Genomic DNA, 20,096 nt, shown 5'->3' on the forward strand with positions numbered 1-20,096 from the left:
CTATTTAAATCATAATTTTTATTATTCTGGTGTATCTTGGGCATTCCGACTGATTCTGTGGATGTTTTTTATGGCAGTTTGGGGCATAATCCAGTAAGTGATGAGGCGTTCACAAATCTTTCTCTGAATAAATATTTAACGGTCTCCTTCTCCAACTTTCCATCACATGTTATCGTGTATTGTCCATTGAATATAGGATTGAACGGGCAGGTCAACAACTTGAAACAAAATGGCGTCGTTCGTGTTCGCGAAGAATATGAGTACGCCCTTTGAATATGTATAAATATGTCAGTGTACGCAATTGATTTTTGTCCATGACCTTCAGGGCTCAGCCAATAGATCTATAAATCCACTCGTCGTATTGATTTTTGTATTTTCTGAAAAAGACCACTTGGGCGAATGAACATAGTGAAAGTCCTGTAGACTGAGAGTAAAACACACAAGCTTTTTATGTATTGAGTATAATTTCAAAATGTAATGTTTAAGATGAGAAAGATCAGTTTAAAGCAAATTAAGCCCCCTAGCATTACTTACAGATAAATTTCCCTTTTTTTACCAAAGACATGCAAAATAAATATACTTCCATGCTTTGCAAAAGAAATTCCTGTTTGAACAGAAAATGATAAAAATGACTGCTCTTGTTGTTGTGTCAGAATATCAGATCAAAGTGCCAAATTTAGAGAATAAAAAAATATAAATATAACAGTAAATTCAGTTTGCTTCTTTTTTTTCTTTTAGTTCTTTTTTTTTTTTTTTTTTTTGTGCCCATTCCAGAGGTGCAATATTGTTTTAAGCAAGATGACTGAAAAGAACTGAATTTTTCCTATTTTTATGCCAAATTTGGTGTCAACTGACAAAGTGTTTGCAGAGAAAATGGCAATTTTAAAGTTTACCACGGACACACAGACATACAGACACACACACACACACGCACAGACAACTGAACACCAGGTTAAAACATAGACTCACTTTGTTTACACAAGTGAGTCAAAAAAGAAGACGGATGGAGAATGTTTTCTTTTTACACGATGAATTATAATCTTGTGCGTTGTGACCAAAGAATGGTGCGCTAGTTGCTCATTCGTTTTTTTCCATTGATATTTGTTAATGAGCATGTTGTCTCTTAAAATGTTATTATCATTTTAGTGATTTTTTTTTTTATGATGATTGAAATGTACACACTCAAGCACACACACACGCACAAACACACGACAAACACACATGCACAAACTTTCGCGCCACGCGCGCGCACACACTGCACGCGCATGCACTGCACACACACACACACACATACACATACACACACACACATCACAGACCGGCACACGCACACACACACAGTTTTTTCACTTTTTCTTAAAATGTAATATTATCTTAATCGAAATGGGCCCCCCAGGGCCCCCCCACCCCCATCCCCCGCCCCCTCTTTCTCTCCAAACCTTGCCTTCCGTCGTCAAACAAGCGGATCACAGCCGGCCATAAGCTTACTGAATTCTGAATTATAACAGCCGATTACGGGCCTTCTTTTCGAAATGAATCCGGTGTTTGCGACATTGCCTTGGTAAGTTGGTATGTGCACACAAGCAGAATAAAGCCTCGAGTCTCCACTGTGACTCTTGTTTCCCCAGAAAGTGGGTGCCGGAAACGTCGGTCGTTTACTGATGTGACTCAGTGTGCCCACCACGCTTGGGGTAAAACCCACGGGATTATTGTACAGTGGGTTAACCCTTCCTGGTTCAGCCACACAAAAGATAGGAAACGAGCCCATCCTCACCTTCCTACCCACACCACTCGCAACAGCGGTAATAGCTGGCTTAGTGCCAGCTGTCCCTCCGCGTGAGGAAATGGTGACGCTTTGACGTGTCGGTAAGTGTGCCCTTCTTTGGTTCAGATCGTCTTCGCCAAAGACACACACACACACACACACACACACACACACACACGTACAGTACGCACGCATGCACGTACAGACACATACACGCACACACACACACTCATATACACACACTCAGTGACAAGCACGCACGCATTCATACACACACATCCATACATACATACATACACGCGCGCGCGTGCACGCAAACTCATACATGCACAAATATCTGCACACATATATGCATACACACACGCGCACACCGGCACGCACGCACACACACACACACACACACACACACACACACACACACACACAGAGAGAGAGAGAGAGAGAAGTGGGGCGGACAGTGAAAATAAGGAAAACACAGCGGCAAACCCGATTCTCAGAAAGACGAAGAGAATTGAACCAAATGACCCCCCCCCCCCACCCCCCCCCCCCCCCCCCACCCCCTACAAAAAAAAGAAAAAAAAGAATTAAAAAAAAAAAAAAAACTTCTGCAGTGATGGAACCTCAGGTGCTCGCTGGCGAATTTTATACAGCTGACTTTCGTTGTTTCGGTTTCAAAAACTGAAGCGGAAATACGAGCGGTCTCAGTCATCCATGTAGGCTACACATTGTGTGAACGTCTCCAACGTGGCTGCGAAAGGCGTGTGGATGGGTGGGTCTGCTGGCTGGTTGTTTGCTGGATGAGTTGTTTTGTTGTTGTTATCTTGGTGATGGGTTGTTTTTACACTGAGTGTCTGCTTTCAGTCTGCAATCTGACCGGGCGTGTTTTAAAATGTATGTCGGGAGTTAGTCTTTCCTCTCCCGCTCCTTCCATCTCTGTCTCTCTCACTCTCAGGGTCTAAGATCATCAACCACCAGGGAACTCTTTACAAAACAGCTTGTTATTTTGCCTGTATTAACGCCGCATTGAGTCAAACATCGATTAGTAATATGCAGTTGATTCAATTTATTATCAGTTTCTCTCACTCTCAGCGTCTAAGATCATCAGTCACTCAGTGGGGAACTCTTACATAACAGACGTTATTAACAGCTTGCGATTTCCCTGTATTAATGCCGCATTGTGTCAAAAATCGAAGTATGTTATGCAGTTGATTATTATCGGTTATGCTTTATCACGTTCAGCTGGTAGTTCATCGTTTACTGACTCGGATGTGCATTGTCAGTAGTGTGATTGGCTTTCTTTCTTCACTGCAGTACTGCCTTTAATCAGTATCTTCGTCCGTTGAAAAAAAAAATCAAAATTTCTGAATCTGTTAACCGACTTGGCCGGAGATAAACATTATCAGTATCTCTCGCTCTCTCTCTCTCTCTCTCCCCTCTCTCTCCACACACACACACACACACACACACACACACACACACACACGCACGCACGCACGCACGCACACACACACACGCGCACTCCGGACGCACATACCATACGCTCAAGCGTGCGTGTGCGCACTGGCACACACACACATACACGCATACAACACACACACACACACACACACACACACACACACACACACACATACATACGGTTCATCATACATACATACATATATATATATATATATATATATACACGCGCGCGCGCGCACACACACACACACAAACACACACCGGGCACACACAACACACATACACACATCAGTACACACACATAGACACACACACACACCGGGCACACACAACACACACACACACACACACACACACACACACCGGGCACACACAACACACACGCACACACACACACACACCGCACGCGCGCGCACGCACAATGACACACACACACGCGCGCGCACACACACACTGGCACTGCTGACTGTCAAGTCCTGTGCGATGGAGGGCAGCGGTGGACAAGTAGTGATGCGCACGACCGGGGAGTGCTTGTCCACTGGTTTGAGTCCTAAACACAGGCGGAGATTTTTACTCCCGCACCCCCCCACCCCCCCCCCACCCCCCGCACCTCCCCCCCCCCTCTCCCGGCCCCTACCGCCCCATCCTCGGTCTCCACTCAGTAGACCTTGAGTGCTGGTCTGGGTGCTAGTCATTCACTTCGAATGAGACCCGGCGCGACTATGATAAACCGAGGTCCCCGGCCGTGTGCAGTCTGAACTTGGCGCACGTAAAATAACCCACGGCAACAAACAAACAAACAAAAACAAAACAAAAACAAAAAAAGAAAAAAAAAGTGGATTGTCCACGTCAAGATGCTGTAGAAACAATACACTGTCAAAGTGAAACAAAACCATTCAGTTTACAGATAGAAAGAAAAAAAAAGACAGCCCAAATTTCACACAGAGAAACCCGTTGTGGCAAGAGGTAATACAGTACAAGATATTACAAGTCCTGTCTGAAATAAACAACTGTATAAAAACAAGACGAGTGTATTGAGAACTGAAACATTTTTGAGAAATACGCTCTTATGCGTTCTGTATCTTTGTCCAAAAAAGTCGTTGGACTGTTCGAGAACGACAAAAACTCAGCCAAGTCACTCCCATTTCTCTCTCTCTGGCTCACTCACGGGCCTGTAATTCTCGATGGTTCTTTCTCTCTCTCTCTCTGTATCTCTCTGTTCGTGTCAATCTGTCTGTCGGTCTCTCCCTGTCTCCATCCAGGTCAATTTTCAGATCCCGTGACATAAAAATAGCAATCCGGATATAAAAATAGCAACGGGATTTTTACGTTGAGTTGGTCGCACGTCATGTCACGTGCTACATGACGTCTCGCGGCCACAGGACCATCAAAACTCTTCGCGACACGTCGGCCGGCCACAATCAGTAGGCAAACGCGCGAAGACCGACTCCAAGCAAACCTGACTGACTTAACTGGATTCGTATTAAACGTGAACGATCAACGTACGTCTTTTGGGGTAAGATGATTTATTTATCATGAATGAAAGCCAGTGTTCTTTGTTGTCCGTGAGATCACTTGATTCTTTTCTCAACATGTGTGTTTGTGTGTTGTGGTGTGTGTGTCAGTGTCAGCCGTTGTGTGTGTGTGTGTGTGTGTGTGTGTGTGTGTGTGTGTGTGTGATAATGAGAATAACTACTGAGGTGAAATTTTGATTTAAAAGAGAGATAGATAACAGTCTAACATCATCAGAAGGAAAAACTACTGACCAGCCATAACAGCCAGCCAAGTGGACTATTCAACAACTGATGAATAATTCGTAGCCCTGCATTAGAATGGACAGCTGAAAATTGTCCAGACTCAACCCGGGGAAGATGATTTCGGTCAGGGATATGCCGGGGACTTTTACATAATGGCAACAGTTAGCACATGACTGACTGGACTGATATCACTGAGTGTGAGCAAGAAACATTACCGACATGTTTGGTTTCAAATCAGTCCGGCCGCAATTCATCTTCCATCGGCAGACCAAAGAAACTGGTCATTTGCGGTCTACAGGAACTGATCATCAGTGTTGGCAGTGTGTCACTGTGCCAGTGTGCCCGGGTGTGTGTATCACAGTGTATGTGTTTGTGTGTGTCAGTGTGTGCATGTGCGTGCACGTGTGTGTGTGTGTGTCACAGTGTGTGTGTGTGTGTGACTAAGTCACTCCGTCGTTTAACTCGAACGACTGAAATTTTGCTCATGATGTTAACTGACTAGGATGAGGACTGACGTGTACTGGTGGGAAGAACTTAAAAGATCAATTCTCATTACAAGTCTGGCCGGCCGGATCCTGATTCCAACATGCAACTGAACGTCCACTCCGGCGGACTGGACGTGCAACGAGACAGTTCAATTGTGAACAGGCGTTCAACTGTCTCAGATCTACTCGACAAGCAGCATTTCTCACAAGAACAATTTATGCGGGACTGGAATGCCCTGTCACAGACAGTTTTGCGAAGGCCATGCAGTACTGTTGGCACCTTTCTCAGTACATGTCAAGTCCGGATTGTTTCAGTGGCTGCTAGATGCCAACTCACCCTCCGGCGTCCCGGACTGGATCGTCCTATTTTTAGAACAGTGGGTTTACCCCCTGGGAGCGCTTCGCTGGCGGGTGCGGGTTTGTCCCACTGACGTATAATTATAAGTCCATGATTTGTCCAGATACTGCGAAATATAGGTTCTCTCTCTCTCTCTCTCTCTGAAAGGAATATGGGTCGTTTTAGTGCTTGGTCCCCTTGTGTTCTATATAATATATGTGTAGCTTGTCGGAAGAAGGCGCTGTGGTGGAGTCGGTTGGGCGTTAGTCTTATGATCCAGTGGTCACCAGTGGACTTCGAAGCCCCGTTTCGGCATAGTGTTGTGTTATCCGGGAAAGTACATTACTCCGATATTTCCTCGCTCCATTCAGGTGTGAATGCCAGGGTAAACATAAACATGTGTAAACATATATCTCAGTGGGGGTAAATGACTTTGGTCGCGGAAGGTTGTTTTAACAATACATATGCAGTGTCCCCCGCGGGATATCAATTCACTGCCCCGATGGTCGTAAAGGGCTGTGGGACCTTTAGTCTTTAACCTCTTATTTGTGTCTGTACAGTAAGCGAGAGAGAGAGAGAGAGAGAGAGAGAGAGAGAGAGACCGGAGAGAGAGAGAGAATGTTGGAGTATGTGCACGACTTAATCGTATATGTCAATTAAAAGTGTGTGTGTGTGTGTGTGTGTGTGTGTGTGTGTGTGTGTGTGTGTGCTCTACGGACAGGGCTTTGAGTGTCACACACTCCCTCTCTTAGAGCAAGGCTCCCAGGTAACGCAATCCCTAAGACGGGTCCAGACTCCCTGGTAATTCATTCCGCCCCTTTGACACTGAGTGACTCCCACGGCTGAAGTAACTCACCCCCTTGGTTGTAACACGCTGCCTCCTGGCCATGTTACCGAGTGAATCGTTCTCTGCACGCCAAATATTCATGGTGTATTCATCCATGGTGCCCGCCACACTCGACTGACGGGACGTGCCTGTTTCATAATACAATTTACTATGAATATTTGAATATATACATTATTTATCCCCCCCCTCCCTCTCTCTCTCTCTCTCTGAAGAACACTGAAGTATCTGGCATGGAACAGTCTATGAAGGAACTGAGCAAACAGTATTGCACTTTGTCAGATTGCATTAAAGATTTTAGGGAGGAAATCAGGTTTATGATACTCAGAAAAGATAATGAGAATCTAGTCCAGGTGAATTTTTATCTAGGTTTGTCCAGAATTAGTAAGTCAGAACTGAAGACTCATGGTAAGTCTAAAAGAAACAACAATCTTTAGAGGCCGAGCAAAGGCTGACAGCACGAAGGATAGAGCATGTGCAGATATATCGCGTGCAAATGTAAATAAAGTAATTTAAAAAAAAAAAAAAAAAAAACCCTTCTCTTTTCTTTTTTGTTGTTGTGGAATGTGCATGGTGTGCTGCCTAAAATTGTTGATCCGGATTCTCTTTCATTTGTTTGTGGTTTTTATTTCGTTTGTTCAGTTGAAACTTTAATGGAAGGCTTGCCAAGTGTGATGTATTTACAGGATATAACAGTTTTTGTTTATCAGCTGTAAAATGTTCTAAACAAGGGATACGGTGGATTACTCTGCTTGGTTAGAAATGAATTTCTTTCTTGTATTGATACAGACATGGAGTATATTAATGTTTGTGTATTTTGATTGATAAACAGTTATTTGGAGTCGTTAAAGATGTCTTCTGCGTTTGTTCATACATACCACCAGAATGTTCTTCTTTTTATGTTCATTTTGATATTGACAATGGAGAGGAGACTGTTTAGATTATTATTTTTTAGTCAGATAAAGACATAAGTTTATTTTATTCTATACGGTGATGTAAATAGTGGAATTTAAAACACCTCTCAATATTATCCGTGAAAGATATTTTTGATGTGCAGCACTGAAGCCAATCTTTTCATACCACTCACTGTTCCAATGATCGTATTCAGAATATTTATGGTAAATTATTATTGAATATGTGTACCGTTTTAGGTTTGAACATTTTTAAATGGCATATGCAAAGGTGACCAAGATATTTCAAAAGTATGTGTGATACTGTCAAAGCTAGAGACCAGTAAGGCGACAAAGTCACATATCATATTACATGTACTTTTGGGGTCAAACAAGGCTATGCATGCTGCCCAGTTTTGTTGTTGTTTTTGTTTTTTTGTGCGTGTTTCCACCACCTCCACACCCCGCCCCTGCAAATGGATGATAACGGAATGCTGTATGAGCCTTACAAAACGTTGTTTGATTTAGATAGTAAGGGAAGGAAAACTGGGTAACAAAGGTGCGTCTATGTTTAAATATGGACCTGGCTTTGCGTGGATGGAACAGGGTGTTTGAAACATCAAAGGCTTTCAAACTTAGAGAAATCGCAACGTCATGGAATAATGTAATTGATGTTTTGTTATAACAGTTTGCTTGATTGCTTTCATTGGGTTGTACTATATTCTTGTGAACCCTTTCACTTGGTCTAAGGCATAAATATGAACAAACCATTCCAGTTTTCTTTCTCTGTCTCTCTCTCTCTGTCTCTCTCTCTCTCTCTCTCTCTCTTCTCTCTGCTTGGTTTGGTTTGGTTTTGTTTTCACAAGTCATGGGAAGGAGAACTTACTCTCAACATCCATTATGACGTGACTTAGCTGGCTGGTTACTGGCCTGTTTGTTGTTGTTTACATTAGATGGTCGTTTGGTTTGTTAGGTGGTGTGTTTGGTTTGCTAGGTGGTTTGTTTGCGATGAGTTAGTGTGAGACTGGCGTTACTCACCTGACTGATCTTTAGAAACGTCCTTGCCTGTGAACAGATTTCTTTCCATAGTTAGAATGGACAATATTCGGCCGATGTTAGATGGTAATAAATCATAAGGTCTTTTGCTTATCTGCGTCATATTTTCAGGTGCGTGAGCATACACAGTCAAGCACCATGGCAACAAAAAACAGACCTATCCTGAACATCCGGAGCGTTAGGGGTGATGACAGGGAGTCACTGCAGAATCGTATGCACTTGACACCAGAACAGCCCCCAGACAGTAGTGGTGAGGCACTGTCCTCCTCGGGCTGTGGTCCCACGTCTTCAGCAGTGGACCTTCCAGTAGAGGAGATGCAGCGCTCCTCCTCACGACATGTGGAAGACGGGGACAGTTCTGACTCTTCACGCTTCTCTGCACCACCCTCCAGCCTGTTAGGGGTGAGGAGGAGAGTAGAACACAGAGAAGGTCAAGTCCACAGCTCTCCAGCACAGCAGGCGCAGCCGGCACTGTCTGTTAGCATTGCAGAATCTGGCTTGTCATCAGGAACGCCCCAAGGCAGTAGTGTTCAAGCTGTGTCGGGCGACTCACCTTCAGTGGAATCTGCCTTGAAGGTCCATGATGGAACCTTGTTGGCCTCAGCGAGCTGTGACTCTGACAGTTCCCATGAGGAATCTGACGTGGAAGTGATGAAAGAGAAATGTCGCATGGAATGGGATTTAGAATGCCATGTCAGCTGTGAGGACTCGTCCTGCTCCCCATGTAATACATCTTACGAGAGCTCAATTGGCTCAGAAAGAAACTATTCTGACCATGATCTTGGACAATACCGAAAGGGCTGTGCGTCTGAAAGCGGGGTTGACTGTGTAGATCTGATGTACGCGAATCACGCTAGGCTACTGGAGTACGTGAAGAAGCTTCCTAGCCAGCCAAAGGATTCCGGCATCTGTTTGTGCGGGGTGAGTTTTGTAGGTTTCTGTGGCTGTCGGTATGTTTGTCATGTTTGTGTCTGGTGTCTGCTTGCTGTTTTGTTTAATTTGATTTTCACTCGGTGTTTATTGTTGTGAGAGACATTTCAGTCCGTGTGTTTTTCAGTTGTTTGTGTTGCCTTGGTTTGTATTTAATGTAGGTATCTTATTTTCTTCTGTTTTTGACAGTGAGATATATATACATACATATATACATTCTCTCTCTCTCTCTCTCTCTCTCTCTATATATATATATATATATATATATATATATTGTCTGTGGTCTATAATATATATATATATATATATATATATATATATATATAAGTATATATATATATGTGTGTGTGCGTATGTGTGTGTGTTTATACCTATATATGTCTCTCTCTCTATATATATTTTTTTTCTTTAAATTTTTTTTTTTTCAAAAGAGAGAGAGAGAGCTCATACATGATGTGTATGTGTGGTAGGTAGGTGTTTGTTCGGATGGTGGTAGTGGTGGTGTGTATGTGTGTTCCTCCTGTCTCAATCACTCTCTCTCTCACATGTGCAGGAGGGAATGCGGGAACCCCCAATAACCCTAAGACTGGACGAAGGAAACTGGAAGTACGAGAAGAACAAAGATTACAATGTGGAGAGAATTTTCCGTCAGTCCAGAAAACATGGTGTCTTCCTCTGCAAAGACTGGCAAACGTCAAAACAGTTTGTATTAAAAATGGTATTTCGGTCTTTTTCTTTGTGTTCAAAAGGTATGTTAAAATTACTGTAACATATAGAAAGGTGTTATTGGTAACATATAGAAAGGTGTCATTGTATTTTTGTTTGTTTTTAGTTACTGTGATCAAAGGGTTTGTTATGATTACTGTACTATACAAAAAGATACGCTGGTCTCTTTGGCTCACGTGTGTGTTCAGATACAAGGCCGGTGAGTCTATGCAATAACCCAGTGTTTTCGTTGTGTGTGTATATATGTGTGTGTGTGTCCATGGAAAACAAACAAGTTCACTTTCTCTGGGAATAATTTGTCTGTCAATACCGGATTTGTAATAACCATAGAGGAATAAGAATTCTTTCCTCTCATGCCAATTATAGGTTTACGTCTTAAGGATTAAACTGTATTTCCAGATCGTGAACAGTTTATTTCGTTTAGCCTCCCGATCCGCATTATTTTTGGGTCGTTCCCGGTTCGTCGCTGGAATGTTAGTACACAGAATGACGCAAACGACGTGTATATTACATATTAACATTTGAAACATGGAACTGGACTAACTGGAATGAATAAACTTAAAATTGATTGGACGTCTGCATATCTTGGGCCATCTACTTTTGTTATGAAGTAGGCTGGGATTTGAGTGGTTAAGTCATGGAACAGACGGGAGTTATGTCAAACGTTCGACATATACGAACGTATACCAGGGTTGTTTTGGAAAATAGTGAAATGCGGATCCGATGTGGCTTGGACTGTGTGGCACAAAACACAACACGACGTTTCAACAGATCTGACGGTGATGCATGAAAGATCATTTTGATAAACATAAAATTTAACGCAGTTTGTGGGTCGTGCGATTGCTAAAATAAGAAATTACAGAAAATCTCTCTTCTTTTCTTTTCTTTATTTATTAAACAACAAAATTAAAGATGTGGAAGCTGTCGTGGAAACTGTCAGGAAGTTTGAAATTTAAATAGATCTGGATCTGTATTATGTGGGAGAATTCGCATCCAATCCACCAGTCATAACTCTTGATGAAAGACGTGGACAATCATAGTGGTAGCTTTCCCTCCGTCCCTCCCTCCTCACAACCCGAGTTTTCGTTTTCGTTTCGTTTTCATTGTGTTCAAAGGGAAGTTTAGTTTCAGGTGTGCTTCTGTACTCTGTACAGAAAGGTTTGTTGGTATTTTTCCTTAATGAATTCAAACGTATGTTATATTTAGGTTACTGTAGTCATTAAAATGATTTGTGTGTGTATTTTGTTACTGTGTACAAAAGATATCATTACCAAGCTGTATGAAAAGGTATGTTGGTCTTCATTTTGTGATCAAAGGATATGTTACTATTACTGTATTAGTCTACAATAATCTGAAATTGTTGCTTCAACAAGTTACAATTACTATGCAACAATCATTGTACAATATTGATGTTAGCAATAGACGAATGGTTATAGTGTTTGATTTTTCATCGAAAGGTCCTGTACCTGTTAAGTCCTGGTAACAGTGACTACATGTAGTGGTAAATATCAACCAGTTTTGTTCAATCAACTTCCCCTTGTTTATACATATACATCATGCAGATGATCAAATATACCTACATTTATCAAAGATCTCACAAGCCATGTCATTGTTTGGTGGATAATGAAAACACAATTGTAACCAGCATGCTCCTTCCAGAAAATGGAGTTTGGCTGCCTAAATGGTGGGAATATAAACAGTCAAAAATGCAAAAGCCCTGATGACATGAGTGAATGTGAAAGCTGCAGCCCCTGAATGCAGAAAAAGAAGACTGCACTCTGTTCGGAAAAAAAGAGAGAAAAAAGCTATTTCCCAAATACTTATATGATTGTAATTGTATACATGATCATAATGACTCAAGTGTGTGTCCTTAGGTTGAGTCCACCAATAACAGACTGGTTGGCCTTGAGTTCCTGATCAAACATTGCCAGGACTTCCTGCCCAAGGTCCTTGCTGTGTACAAGGGAAAAGACACCACCTGCATCTTCCAAGAATACATTGACGGTAATTATATTTTTATTTGTTTGTTTGTTTGCTTGCTTATTCAATTGTTTATTTATGTGTGTGTTTTGGTCTGCCAGGTGTAATAGGGAATCAGTGCAGCTGTAACTTTAGAGTTGTGCAGGTTTGCAGGAGTTTAGTTATTTTATTTTATTTATTATTTTTTAATTTTTTTATTAAATTCTTTTGGTCTGCCATGTGTAATGGGGAATCAGTACGGCTGTAACCTTTAAAAGCTGTTTGTTTGTTTGTTTGTTTTATTCATTCATTTATTTGTTCATTTATCTATTTAGTTGTTTTTTTTCTGTCAGATGTAATTAATCAGTGCATCTTTAACTTTTAAAAGCTGTGTTGGTTTGCCAGGAGTTCATTTATGTATTCATTTATTCATTCATTTATTGATCTGTCTATCTAGCAATGTGTATTTGTTTGGTCTGCCAGGTGTAGTGGTGAGTGAGTGCACCTGGAGGCAGGAACAGCTGTCCCAGTTTGCCAGGGGGTTACTGTTGGCCGTAAAATACCTCCATGAGAACGAAGTGGCGCACTGTGACCTCAAAATGTAAGTGTCTCTTTGTCTGTGGCAGCTGACTGCATAATAACACAAGCACAGATCCTCCACCCTCCACCCCACACAGACAAACACACACACACACACACACAAGGATTCTTTGGATTCCACCACTAAACCAACTAGAACACCGCCCGCACCCCAGCCAATCACAGAAATAGTGTTGAAATATGAACCACATTACAGTAAGGGTAAGAAAATCAGCCTACCCCCCTCAACCTTGTGCTTTCCACCCCAGCCCCCTCACCCAAGAAAGCAAGTCTGAGGAATCCGCTCACTGACTTCCGAGAGCTAATTGATTGAGAGGAAGAGAGAGAGAGAGAGGAGGGGGTATGGGGGAGGGGGGGGGGGCGGAAGAGAGATTGGCCTTGCAACAAATGACTAGACATGTTTATTTCTGGACGTTTGTGAGGGTGCATGAAAATGTTACATATTTCTTGTAACTGATACAAAATATGAAATGCATTTGACATTGTGCTCGCAATCAATTACTATGGCCATCCTGGGTGATCAGTATAGAGATACGATTGACTGGCTACATTTGGAGGAGAAAAAAAACAAAACTATGGTGATCTGTTTCAGGGATAATGTGTTGGTACGGTATCGTCAACGGCCAGAGTCAGTGGTTATCATTGACTTTGAGTCCGCCAAGAGCCCAGAGCCTTGCTATCACTTCGTTCCTGGAGGTCAGTGTCAGCTGAAGACTCAAGACTCTTTTACTAGTTTTAGAAGCATTTGGTATGCACGAGGGATATCAAAATGGTTTTATATGATCGCTTGCTAATTTAAACACATATTAATTTGTGTTTGCATTGTGAACATTAGCAACATGATCACATGTGACTTTCTCTTTGGGGAAGATAAAGTCAACCAGTTGTAGTAGTAGCCTGATGCTACCTTTCTGGGGACTGTTATTGATCATTGCCTGGTGTTGAGGTCTGAGCACCTTGTGTATGTGTTTCTGTGAGAGAGAGAGAGAGAGAGAGAGAGGAGTAAAACATCTACATGTGGCTTTCAGGCCACACTGTCAATTACCTCCCGTTCTGGCATCGCGAGCTCCATGGTCTGAAGGAATTCCACCCAAAGCTGATGGCGGCTGACCTGTGGGCTGTCGCCTGCCTCCTTCTCCCCTTCTTCTCCTCCACCTCTACCTCCACTAACAAGCGTGCGGCCATCTGGACCAATGACATCAACAAAATACAACAGAGTTGCACCAACTTCAAAAATGAAAACCATGGCAACAGCTTCTGTGGAGATTGCAAAGGGCGGTTTCTGTTGCATGTAAGTGTGTGGTGGGGGTGAGGAAGTGATGCTGATGATGATGACGATGGTGATGGTGATGATGATAATGATGATTATAATGGTGATATTTTTTTTTTAACCCAACTAATAATAGTAATACTAATGATGATGATTATTATAATGACAATTATGTTTATGATTACAGTAATGGTGGTGATAGAATGATGGTGATGGCGATGAGAATAGTGTAAGGGACGACATGCTGTACCCAGTTAATGGGCGTTTGTGTTCACGCATTTTAAAGTGGTGTTCGCTACAACAGCTACAACACTGATGATGATAAAGATAACGACGACAAGCAGAGTTCACCAGTAATACAGTATGCTGTCATGGGTAAGACGGGTATAACAGAAACACTTTAAATCAACAAGGAAATCAGAAAAGCGATTTCTCTTTGCAGTTTCTTCAGCCAGAAATAATACTCTCTGAAACAAAAGATTCCCAAACCAGTTCTTTCCATGGCCTGACCACATTTGCCCTCTGTGTGGTAAAAGTTCTGAGGTGGACAACCTGTCCAGTGGATGGCACAGGGTGACCATTTGATAATGGTTTGCTCTACAGGAGGGGTGGTATGTTAGGGGGATGGAATTGGGGGGCTGTCAGGGGAGGTAAACAATTGCAGTTTGTGTTCCTGGTGAAACAGGTGGAATATCAAGTCCCAAATTTTTTTTAAGCTGTAAAGTCCTTATTTCTTCTTTTTCCTCCTTTATTTTCTTTTATTATATATATTTTTTTGTTTGTTTGCTTTTTAGCTGGAAAATGAGGGAGAGAAGATGCCGGATATCCTCCTGAACAGGAAGCAGCAGTGTCATAGTGATGACGTGATGTGGCAGGAGATGTTGAGGTACCTGACCACCTCTTCTAAAGACAACCGCCTCAAGGACGCGTCCACTGCTCTCCGTTTCCTGGATGGAACAGGTGTGCTGCCGCTGTAGGGTTGGGGTGCCATTGAAAGTTGTTGGGTGGGCGGGTTGGTGTTGGAATGCATCTGGATGTGGGTACTGGGTGTGTGTGTGAGGGTTTGGGGTGGTGATTTTGGGTGTGTGTGTGAGGGGTGTGGTGGGGGTTTGGGGTGGTGATTTAGGGTGTGTGTGTGAGGGGTGTGGTGGGGGTTTGGGGTGGTGATTTAGGGTGTGTGTGGGGGGGTGTGGTGGGGGTTTGGGGTGATGATTTAGGGCGTGTGTGTGAGGGGTGTGGTGGGGGTTTGGGGAGTGTGTGTGAGGGGTGTGGTGGGGGTTTGGGGTGTGTGTGTGAGGGGTGTGGTGGGGGTTTGGGGTGTGTGTGTGAGGGGTGTGGTGGGGGTTTGGGGTGGTGATTTAGGGGGTGTGTGTGAGGGGTGTGGTGGGGGGTTTGGGGTGGTGATTTAGGTTGTGTGTGTGAGGGGTGTGGTGGGGGTTGGGCGTGGTGAATTAGGGTGTGTGTGTGAGTGGAGTGGAGGGGGTTTGGGGTGGTGATTTAGGGTGTGTGTCTGTGAGGGGTTTGGAGGGAAATGGCATGGTGGGGGGTTGCGGGTAGTGATTGGGGTACTTGTGGAGAGGGGTGAGCATAGAAGGGGTATGTTGGTGGTGATTGGGGTATGTATGGGGTGGGGTGGAGGGTGTGGAGTGGGTTTATGGGTGGTGATTGGGGTATATGTGTGTATAGGTGGGTGGGGGCGTGGAATGAGTTTATGGGTGGTGATTGGGGTGTGTGTGTGGAGGGGGGTGTGGGGGGTGGAGGGTGTGGAGTGAGTTTATGGGTTGTGATTGGGGTATGTGTGGGTGGGGTGTGTGGAGGGGGTTTGTGGGTGGTGATTGGGGTATTTGTGGGTGGGATGCTTGGAGGGGGGTTATTGGTGGTGATTGGAGTATGTGTGGGTGGGGTGGGGTGTATGGAGGGTGTGTGTGTGGTGATTGGGGTATGTGTAGGTGGGATGTGTGGAGGTGATTTGTGGTTGGGGTATATGGGAGGGGGTGGAGGTGATTTGTAGATGGTGGTTGGGGGGATGAGGGGTGTGGAGGGGGGTTCTGAGCAGTGATAGGAGTATGTGTGTGGGAGTGAGAGGGGCGAAATATAGTGAATGTGAGTGGGTGTGGGTGAGTATGTGTGTGAAAACTTGTGTTGGTGTGAGCAGGAGGGGGCAGGGGGGTCATGTATAAGCACGCTTGAGTGAATGAGTGAGAGCACTCATCTATGCCTAACCCATTGACCATGACCAACAAAACCCTCAAGAGATTTCTTTTGATGACAGATTGCTGATTGCGGCTGGGCAGACTGGATTAAGAGAGCATCAGAGAAGACCAGCAGTACTATCTGTTCCAGTATTTTGTCAGCTTGTGTGAGAGAGACAGATACACAGAGAGACTTCCACTGAAAGCTGACCACGCATGCATGTTGGTCTGTTTGACAATAGTTTCCATTTTGGATAAAGACTGGCATAAATCAAAACCATACTCCGCTATGATTACCAATACGGCAACTAAGCCATGATAACAATAGAAATGTCATTCAGAAGTGATCATGAAACAAATGTCTTGAGGCATCGCTGCATGGGATATTTTGGATCAGCATTCCTGGTCATACCATGGACACTGCTTTTGACACACATCAGTTATCAATTATTGGCTGGGGAGCATTGTAAACTAATTTGTCAGTTTCTTGTTTTTCTTAACATGTATATGTTCAGTTACCAGATTTTGAACTAAAATTTGACTGGTGGATGCTGATGATTTGTATAGAATCTTTATTATATATATATATATATATATATATAGTCTTTCACTGTATGCTTTCCTTGTATATTTATGGGAAAAGGCTTTGCTGAATATTCCAGTCAAAAAGCTCTGCTGTATATTTCAGCAAAAAAAACCCAACTTTGCTCATATATATATATATACTCAATGATTATTATGCCTTACCGTGTCTTTCTTTAATAAAAAAAAAAAGCTTAATAATTAGTATGCTTTACCACGTTTTCCTTGAATTAAAAAGCTCGATAATCAGTATGCTTTTCTGCATCTTCCTAAAAAAAAAAACCCAAAAAAGGTCAATGATCAGAATGCCTTGCGTTACCGCATCTTGCTTTAAAAAAAAAAAAGCTCAAATAATTCATATGCCTTACATTACCATGTCTTCCTTAAAATTAAAAAAAGCTCAATAATTAGTATGTCTTACTTTTCTGCGTATTCCTTTGAAAAAAGAAAAAAGCTCAATAAATAGCCTTACCGCATCTTGCTATGAAAAAAAAAAAAAAAAAAAAGCTCAGCACTAATAAGTTCGCCGTACCGCAGTCGTCTTGTGGGACACTTGACAGGTTATCTCTATCAAGCCTACTGTACCAGCGGTAGTCAATCGTCTACACTGTGGTTCTCGTTATCTCGATAGGGCCCGGGGTCATGGTGATAGACACATATATAAGCACACACACACACACACACATACACTCATATATATATATATATACATACATAAAGGGTCCTTGTAAATCTCTTTTTCCTTTCAGAAGTGGTAACTGGGTTAAAGCTGACGTGATTTTAGAAATTGTTTTTGTTGCATTGTTTAACGAAAAGTTTTCAGAGAAAAGTACATTATTTTTATTTGTTGAGTTGTTTAGTATGCAGTTTTTCAGAGAACATATGATTTGTTTCACATGTTTTTGTTGTTTAATGTACAGTCTTTTTGAGAAAAAGTTAATGATTTTATTAATCTTCTGCTGGCATGCTTTTTTTCTTTCTTTTTTTGTTGTTGTTGTTGTTTATTTGTTTGTTTAGTCATACTGTGACAGCTGCAGAGCAGTGCTTTGCAGTCGGCTTGGCATGCAAAAGAAACTTTGCCCCGACCAGGCTTTGCTGTCTCTCAAATACAGTTTGACCTCCCTCCCACCACCCCCCAGTCTCCCCCCCCCCAAAAAAAAAGGAGGTGAGGGGGTGGAAAACCATGTTTGATATTGTTTTAAAACTTATCAGTCTTGAAATGACATCATCTAAATCATCCTGTCATCTTTCACAGGTCAGGACAGGGTCATGGACCTTTAACATGCATACGTGTTTGACATAAGATTTTTTAAATTTTTCTTATAATAGTTGTGTGGACAATGATTGGTACTTTCTTGATATCTGTTATAATGTCAGACATCTGTCCACAGCTTTCGTTCTTGTTCGTCTCTTTCTCCTTTTGTGTGTTCTTTTTTTGTCTGAAACTTTTTTTTTAGTTAGCTTTTTCTATCCCTCTCCTTTCTCACTCTTTCTTTTTTTTTCTCTCTCTCTCTCTCTTTTGTTTATCTAAGTCTCATCTGTTACTCTTCTTTTTTTCTCTCTCTCACCCTTGTTAACTTTCATGTTGTTGATTTTTTTTGATTTTTTTTTTTTACGGGTTTTTTTTTCACAATGAAAGTGATAACAATAGCAACAACAGGAAAAAAACAAGAAGAAAAAATGCAGCATCACTGAGAAAAGAAATGCAGAATGGACTAAAAATAGAATGAGGCCCACTTAATAAAGTGGAATAAAGATTGAAGACAACCACCATTTGTGCAACGACCTAGCTGACTACACTTCAGTGTGGATGCATTTGGGGAATTGTGTGAACCCTTCGAAAAGTTCGGTCCATAAACCCCAACAAAGCATTCAGAACTCAAAAGCATTGTGACAAAGTCTGAAGTATTTACAATACAAAGTTTCTGACCAGAACAGCTGCGATGGTTTTTGACCGTATTCTGCGCTTCTTTTCCCAGTTTCCCTCGTCTCTTTCTTTAATGAAAACGGTGAATGATCAGTCGCGAGTGTGCCAGTGCTTTTTTTGTGTGTGTTTGTTTGGTTTTGTTCCTTGGGGTCAGAGAGCTGTGTGTGTTGAGTCGCGTTCAGAAGTCTCACAACAGAAAGAAAGAGAGTTTGAAGTATGCTCCCTGTTTGGTGATAATTACTTACCATGTCAAAATGATGATGCAAACTAGGCCAATTGGTTTGTTCTGATTGGTCTAGTTTCCATCAGTTTGATATGGTACAGTATATGATGCCAAACGGTGATTTGATACAAGGGATTGCAATCAAATGTTTTCCAGACTCTGTGTCTTTGTCTTTTTCTGATCTGTGTCTTTGTCTGTGTCTTTATGTCTGTCAGTCTATCTCTCTCTCTGTCTGTCTGTCTGTTTTTGTCCACGTCTGTTCGTTCGTCTCTGCCTGTCTGTCACTAAACATGCCAATGTCAGCGTCTGTCTTTATGTCTGTCTGCCTCTTTCTCTCTCTGTCTCTCTTTCTATGTATTTCTGTGTCTGTCCGTTCGTCTCTGCCTGTCTGTCTCTAAATATGCCAATGTCAGCGTCTGTCTGTGTCTGTATGTCTGTCTGCCTCTTTCTCACTCTGTGTCTTATTTCTATATATTATGTCTGTGTCTGTCTGTTCACCTCTGCCTGTCTGTCTCTAAATATGCCAGTCTCAGCGTCTCTCTTGTTCTCTGACAATCTGTCTCGTGGGTGTTTGTTTGTTTTGTTGTTAATTTATTCAAAACCTTGGAAACAATGAAGATTGAATTGTGCAATAAATGTTCATATTGAGAGAATTGTCTTGGAAGTATGTGTGTGGTTGTGTGATGAGAGATCTTTCATGTGAAAGTCTCGTGTGTGTGTGTGTGTGTGTATGTTCCTAAAAAATATTTGTCTCCAAAATCGGTTTTTAATTTTTGTGATATGCTCAAAGGAGGCAAAAAAAGTCATTTTAGCTGTAAGATATTAGATTTGCAAATGTTGCCTAGCTATACTTTTGGAGTTAAAAGAAATTTGTGGTTTCTCAACTTTTATGTGACATTGTTGTGTATTTGGAAATGTTTGTTCTGGGCACGAAAAGATTATTTTGCAGAAATCCTCCATACTCCAATAGGAAAGGAAAGGATAATTGAAACTTGAAACTTGAAAACTTGAAACTTGTGTGTGTGTATGTATGTTTGTGTGGAAGATGGGGCATAGGGATGTGTGACGTGTATGTGGATGTTGGAGCCTGGC

General features: G+C 42.3%; 2 protein-coding genes across 2 annotated transcripts in view; one reads left to right on the forward strand and one right to left on the reverse strand.

Moving 5' to 3' along the window:
• The window catches only part of LOC143279809 (uncharacterized), a 31,093-nt gene extending 29,376 nt beyond the window's left edge, over positions 1-1,717 (reverse strand). Inside the window, exon 1 of the mRNA XM_076583999.1 lies at positions 1,440-1,717. The gene's annotated coding sequence lies outside the window, so the exon portion shown is untranslated. The remainder of the gene's footprint in view (positions 1-1,439) is intronic.
• Positions 1,718-4,617: 2,900 nt separating this feature from the next.
• On the forward strand, positions 4,618-19,945 carry LOC143279810 (uncharacterized). Its single transcript, XM_076584000.1, has 9 exons — positions 4,618-4,742; positions 8,707-9,516; positions 10,079-10,243; positions 12,126-12,255; positions 12,694-12,811; positions 13,403-13,506; positions 13,839-14,101; positions 14,875-15,040; positions 16,353-19,945. The coding sequence occupies exons 2-9, from the start codon at positions 8,734-8,736 to the stop codon at positions 16,358-16,360; spliced, it is 1,737 nt and encodes a 578-aa protein (XP_076440115.1). The 5' UTR covers positions 4,618-4,742; positions 8,707-8,733; the 3' UTR covers positions 16,361-19,945.
• Positions 19,946-20,096: the final 151 nt, after the last annotated feature.

The sequence above is a fragment of the Babylonia areolata genome, chromosome 3 (assembly GCF_041734735.1).
Source record: "Babylonia areolata isolate BAREFJ2019XMU chromosome 3, ASM4173473v1, whole genome shotgun sequence".
Taxonomy (NCBI): domain Eukaryota; kingdom Metazoa; phylum Mollusca; class Gastropoda; order Neogastropoda; family Buccinidae; genus Babylonia; species Babylonia areolata.